General features: G+C 29.8%; 1 protein-coding gene across 1 annotated transcript; it reads left to right on the top strand.

Moving 5' to 3' along the window:
* The first annotated feature begins 17 nt into the window (after positions 1 to 17).
* Positions 18 to 6254, top strand: LOC109863276. Its single transcript, XM_020443511.1, has 15 exons — positions 18 to 259; positions 350 to 1881; positions 2189 to 2341; positions 2493 to 2779; positions 3006 to 3210; positions 3387 to 3731; positions 3883 to 4050; positions 4212 to 4367; positions 4465 to 4611; positions 4720 to 4841; positions 5034 to 5229; positions 5308 to 5375; positions 5487 to 5691; positions 5793 to 5911; positions 6042 to 6254. Exons 2-15 carry the CDS (start codon positions 1650 to 1652, stop codon positions 6252 to 6254), a joined length of 2616 nt encoding a protein of 871 aa, XP_020299100.1. The 5' UTR covers positions 18 to 259; positions 350 to 1649.
* The last annotated feature ends 57 nt before the right edge of the window (positions 6255 to 6311 follow it).

Here is a 6311-nt window from a genome sequence, read left to right as displayed (position 1 = left end):
CGCGCAGGACTTGATGGAATTGCAAAAGTGCAAAAATGACGAAAAAAGATTTGATATTTTTGCAAAACATTTTTTGGCTCAAAGCTCACTGCTNTCTCTCGCAAATTTGAGAACACTATATATAACAGTATATAAAAACTTACTGATTCTTCAGAAATATGATTCTTCTGTATCACGTAGCCTTAAACTGCCTGTAACTTTGCTGAAACCTACTTTTCCTTCCGCGCCCGAAGCCGAAGAAGATTACGGTTTGCACAAGGTATTTAGCGACGTTTATCTAAATTTGCATTTATAATATGAGAAAAATGTTAAAATTATCAAAGTTCTTAAATACAATTATATTTTTTAGATAACCTCTAACGTAAAGATACATTANATCGAGGGAAATCACGTGACAGTTTTGAAAAACCNCGAAGTTATTACCGTAATAAATGGAGAAATCTAATGTACTCTCTCTATTTTTTTACTCTTTTCTGTGGAGAGNGAATGATCAAAACGCAGACAAAGATAAATGCTTTCACTCGCGCGCGTGTCTCTATCCTATTTAAAAACATAAACCNTGTTTAGGAANAANGATTATAGGATTTATACTAGTTTGAGCCATGCGTACAAATTTTTTCAAAAGTCGCGNNATTTGATACAATACGTAGCTCATTCTTACAAGGACAATAATGATCGATATTGTTGTCATCACGAGAAGTGTCCTAGATACAAGAAGATCGAGAACCACAGAGACATATATAAGTTTCACATTTAGACTTATCATTTNAGATAATATTGTCAATCAAAAAAATCAGATTTTGCAAACTACGCTTGATTTCGATATATTATTTTTGACTTCAAATAACACGCATAAGTACTTGTGATATTTTTTATAAGGTATTTTCATTCAAGCATAGATACACAGTTCAAAGCTGGGCACAAAAAAGGTTCAAAACTCATAGTAATTGGAACAAGGTTTTATAAAAGTTATGAGATAAACCATAATTATAAGTACACATGTTTGCTATGTATAAAATGTTGCTATGTAGAGTATAAAAAATAAAAGTATAAAATTATATTATATTATTGTACAAACCTGGTAAAATANATTAAATAGTACAAGTAAATTTGTGGAAAATAAATTTTTTTGTAGAACGACAAACAATTGTAGAGGTTATTTTTAGTTTATTTTAATCTAACATAATACATTTTTAGTTTATTTTAATATAAGTATTTTTTTAGTTTATTTTAATCTAACATAATACATGATATAGACGTTGTTTGTAATATCCTTCCTGATGCGTCAGGTACATTTAACAGATACGGAGTTTGTTATCGCGGATTCTCTTTAAGAGGAAGTTAACTTCCTCTTTTAATGCCAGTTTTCAACCGTTACTGTATAAGAATAGTCTGCTCGATTTCTTTTACCAAGTTTTAACGAGATAAAGTGTTGTACAAAATTTAGAAATTGTTTTTATTGTCTTTGAGTTTGTGTTGTATTATTATTAAAATACAAGTTGTTATGTGAAAGATAGTGATTTATTAGTGTTTTATTTACATATATATCCAATATTCTTAAAAACTTAATGAGAAAATTGTGAAATAAATTAATTATAACTATTTTCGTTTATATATTTATTTTTCATTTTTGTTCTAATCTAACGCTTATGAAGATTGCCTGTGGGACATATTTGTTAAGAATGCAGATACTTNTAAGATATTTTTTCTTCGTCAGTCAAACGTTACACATTTGTGGAAAAGTAGTTTTGTTACGTGGATCACCATACGCGCAAAACTCAAAATCAAGTTTGAGAGACTTGATATGTCTTTCTGAAGACGACGGCGGCGCTCTAGTATGGAATGACATCTTTACACCAAACTCTGTTTATAAAAATAAACGTAAGTTCCGAAACTAGAAAAATTTATATGCATAATGTTGTTTTTTATATGCATAAAACGTATATTTTTTGTCTTCTTATATTATCTAGTAATAACTATGTATAAGAATGCAGAGCGTTTGTATCATTGCTGGCGTATAAAAGTACACTAAGTCGGTAAAAATATANAAAATCATAAAATTTATTNTGTCCGTTTCGAATTTGTGTTTCACTCGTAATAACTTTGTATCTGCGCCGTGTTAGATAACGCTATTTTTATCGTCACTTTTGCGAATATACGCATATTGTACTCTCGCACATTTTTGCAGAGTTTCACAACATAAATATGTTCATCGATAACGAGATAAACTGCAAAATGAACAAAGATACAGATTGCTTAAAATCTTGGAGTCGATTAAATTGGACTCTTACAAATTCTGTGGAAACACCTATGGGTCCAGTGTTTGACCAACGATGGGAANGTAAATACTTTGCAGTTTGTAAACAAATTTAGTTGTACACGTATAAAATATATTATTTGTTAAAAGTATTCAATGAAAATAAATCCTTATATGTTTATCAAATGGTAATCTTATAATATTGTTTTAAATACTATGTTTTTACACTTTTCAGAATTTACAGAATATTCAAACTTTGGAAAATCATTTGACCACGTNAAGTTGAAAGGACAAATATCATCTAAAGGAGCGCTCTCATTTTCAACTCGCGCACCTGATAATGTGCATATTTTGTTTTGCAACACACAAACTTTTNANNAATCTTCTTGTTTTTGGGTAATAATAGGCGGTTGGGNAAATANGAAATCCGCTATAAGAAGATGCACANNTGGTGTGTCTAACATATCTCCTAAANAANCACCCCCATATATAGGCTGTGAGATATTGCAANATAGTTTAGANGTAAGACATCTATAAATGTACTTTTTCTGTTTACACAATTTTTTATCATGTTTTTTTTNCTCGCATATATTTCTAAGTCATATATCTTCTAAAAGAATCATTTATTTTAAATTTGCTCAATGTGTGTGCATTGACTATGAGAGAAACATATACTGTATAGTATTAAACTTTAGGATAGCTCACACACATAAATAAAGAATTATAAAAATATTTACAATTATTTTAGCACATACCATTGTCTGAAACGGAATGGCGGACGTTTGTCATTACGTGGAACTTCACAAAAAACAGTCATAATATTACTGCTTTCGATACTGATAAAAAAATTGTTACATATGAAGAAAACAAATATACAGGAAAGTTTAAAAACTCAAGTTTTAACTTTATCTTTATCAAAACTAGATCACACATGTTGCTTCGATTTCATGAATGTAGGTATATGTATATATATATATATATATATATATATATTCTAAACAAAATTTCTAAGTAATGTGTATCAAAGAGAGAAAATGAGCAATATAATAGATGAAGAAACATGAGATTGATTAAGGAACTATCACGTTCTATTATACGTTCACATAAAAACGTGTGCGTTCTATTTCAGATGATTTTCTGTACACTTCTACCGAGAGTGCAACTTTAACAAGTCCTACCTTTCATCTTCTTAATTCCACACTTTGTATACAAATGATCATTGGTCTGTGCACAGAATGCGATGCACATGTCGTGATACTTAATTCCTCTAATTTTGAAGTAATAAAAAATGTAACAGTGAAAGGATCATTGACAGCTGTTCATAATTTACCTATGTGGCATTTTATCACACTTAATAAAACTTTATCAACAGACAATTATCGTGAAGTAAAAATTCAAGTAATTCCTAAACTTCAAGCGCATAGCTACAATCCGTTATGGGCAATAGCAGATGTTCGTGAATGTTCCAAGAGAGGTGTGAATATCTCATACTTAGAGTATCTTATTGCATATCTAATATGATAAAAATACACTATGTGTTTATATACACATAAAAGATTTATAAAAAATCTACCAAACCAATTGTTAACTTCTTTGTAATTATCTTTTTTTTTATGTTTATATAGAATCTTTAAGACAAGCAACGATTTTCACTACAGGAAATGCTTCTTTTGGACAGACGTTAACTTATTCTAATTCTTATTATTGGCCAAATGTAACATGCCAAAAACTATTTTATAACGAACATACTGTAGTAAGTTCTGTACCAGAAGCAACAACCAACATAGATCTGGGTGATTACTTAATGGTTAATTATATTGCAAATGTGAAATCTCACGTTCTTTAAATCTATGTATTATGATTCTTTCTAAAAACATATTATTGCATAATTTTAGGTGTCCATTTGCTAAATATGATATAGACTTATTTTAATATGTACTTTTTCTTCTCTCAGATGATAAAGATTGTCCGATAGGAAAAATAGGGCCGAAATGTTTATTTTCTTGCGCACACGATTTGAAAAGTTACGATAACTGTAAAGAAACTGCGATCTGTTATACAAATGGTTGCACATGTTCTCCAGGTTTTCAGGATACGGAATGTTCTTCACGTAAGTATTCTTTAATTACAATTTTCACAATTACAGTTTAAATTTTATCACTACGTCTATATACGATCTGTAAATACATGTCACAATATACTTAAAGTGTGTAAGAACTACTTGTACGGTCATAATTGCAAGAATAAGTGTGGCTCCTGCAAAAATTTTAATTGCGATAAAATTACTGGCGAATGTATCAACGGATGCGTCAAAACCTCAAACAAGATTTACATACCACCTCTATGTCAGATAGGTATAATAACTTTTAATGATATATAACATTATTGTAACTATAATTGTCAGATGATTTCTCTTATTGATAGATGTTATTAGATAAACGGAAACTGTACTGATGTTTAAGGCATAGACAAGCTTGAAGCACCTTCAATTGTCTCTACCGCTACAAGTATCCAAGCCAAAGTTCGTACGATTTGGACACAGGAATATAAAAATTTGTCACTACTGTATTTGTTTACACTTGGAGTAAGTATAAGTAAAATGAGTACAAGTTTACTTATTTTTTCTAAAATTATTCAAAAGAAATTGAAATATCTTTACTAATAATTCATTTAATACCTGAACTTGTCACACTTATCTACTACTTAAGATACAACTTTTTACGCGCTCGTAATATACAAATAAAAATCAAGTAATATTTTAATACATTCTTTACAGGGATTAGACCCAATTACTCAAATATTCAATTACTCCATTACGCTGCCATGGAATAAACTGTTTCCGAACATGACGCACATGACAGGGTATTTCAAAGATTTAAAACCTGCTTCTGTTTACTGGGTGAAATGCATCTTAAGTGTTGAAGGAAGTCTGATTGAGAGTGAGTGGCAAAATGTGGAAACTGCTTGCGACTGTAAGTGTCAATATTTATTGTTAATTATAGTCTTCTCTAATTATATAATTTCTCTATTTTCTGTCTGCAATGATATAGTAGCGACAAAGTTTGTCGTAACACCTGCAGAAAACAGCATAACGATTAATGTGCAAAACAACTCAGATGTACGTACATATTTTCTGTTTAGTTTTTATAATATATAATGCAGATAATTTTACTATGATTATATTATATGTACATATTGTGTAAAAACTCTTGGTGTCTTGTTATGCTAGCCATTCTATCCGTGTCCACCAAATTGGTACTCACTACAACTTCAATATACAAATAGTCGTTTGATTTTCACTGAACAAATGACAAAATTTTCTCGTGAATTGTCAGGATTAAACCCATATACTTGGTATGACGTGATAATACATCATGCAAAATATAACAATAACAGCTTGCTGTATTTCGAGACAGTATGTACATTAGAAGGCGGTAAGTTTGTAATTATACGATATAAAGCATGCAGTGAGAAAATTTCCAATATGTGTATGCAAACACATATTTAAGCATCTGTGTTTTATAAATATCACTAGTTCCAACTGAAGTATTAGATTTTTTTTACTTGAAAAAGTCAAATACATCTGTCAATCTGACGTGGAGATCTCCAGATCAACCAAATGGAAAAATTTTGCAGTATGAAGTAACGTTGAAGGTAAACAACTAGCTTACACGTAGTTCTTATTATAACATTACGATTTTCATCCACAACTAATCGATGTGACAAAATAATTTTTTATTGTAATCAACTTTTTTATTGTATAAATGTTTTCTATTAATTCTAGATTAATGAGTACTGCGGTTGTACAAACGAAAACTTAACTATGCCAGATAATCCAATCTCCATTAAAAAATTTACTAACGAAACAAGCATCACAATCTTAGATTTACATCCATATACGTCTTATAAAGCGCAAGTAAGAGCTCGCAATTCACGACACAGCAGCAATGACACAGAAATAATGTTTTCTACAGACAAAAATGGTGCTTATCAATGACTACTGTTTTAGATAATTATTATTGATTCTAAAATATGTCAAATTAATTATATTTTT

The sequence above is a fragment of the Pseudomyrmex gracilis genome, unplaced genomic scaffold, assembly GCF_002006095.1.
Source record: "Pseudomyrmex gracilis isolate BER0280 unplaced genomic scaffold, ASM200609v1 scaffold_3958, whole genome shotgun sequence".
NCBI classification, from domain to species: domain Eukaryota; kingdom Metazoa; phylum Arthropoda; class Insecta; order Hymenoptera; family Formicidae; genus Pseudomyrmex; species Pseudomyrmex gracilis.
This window is presented reverse-complemented; position numbering and strand designations above follow the sequence as displayed.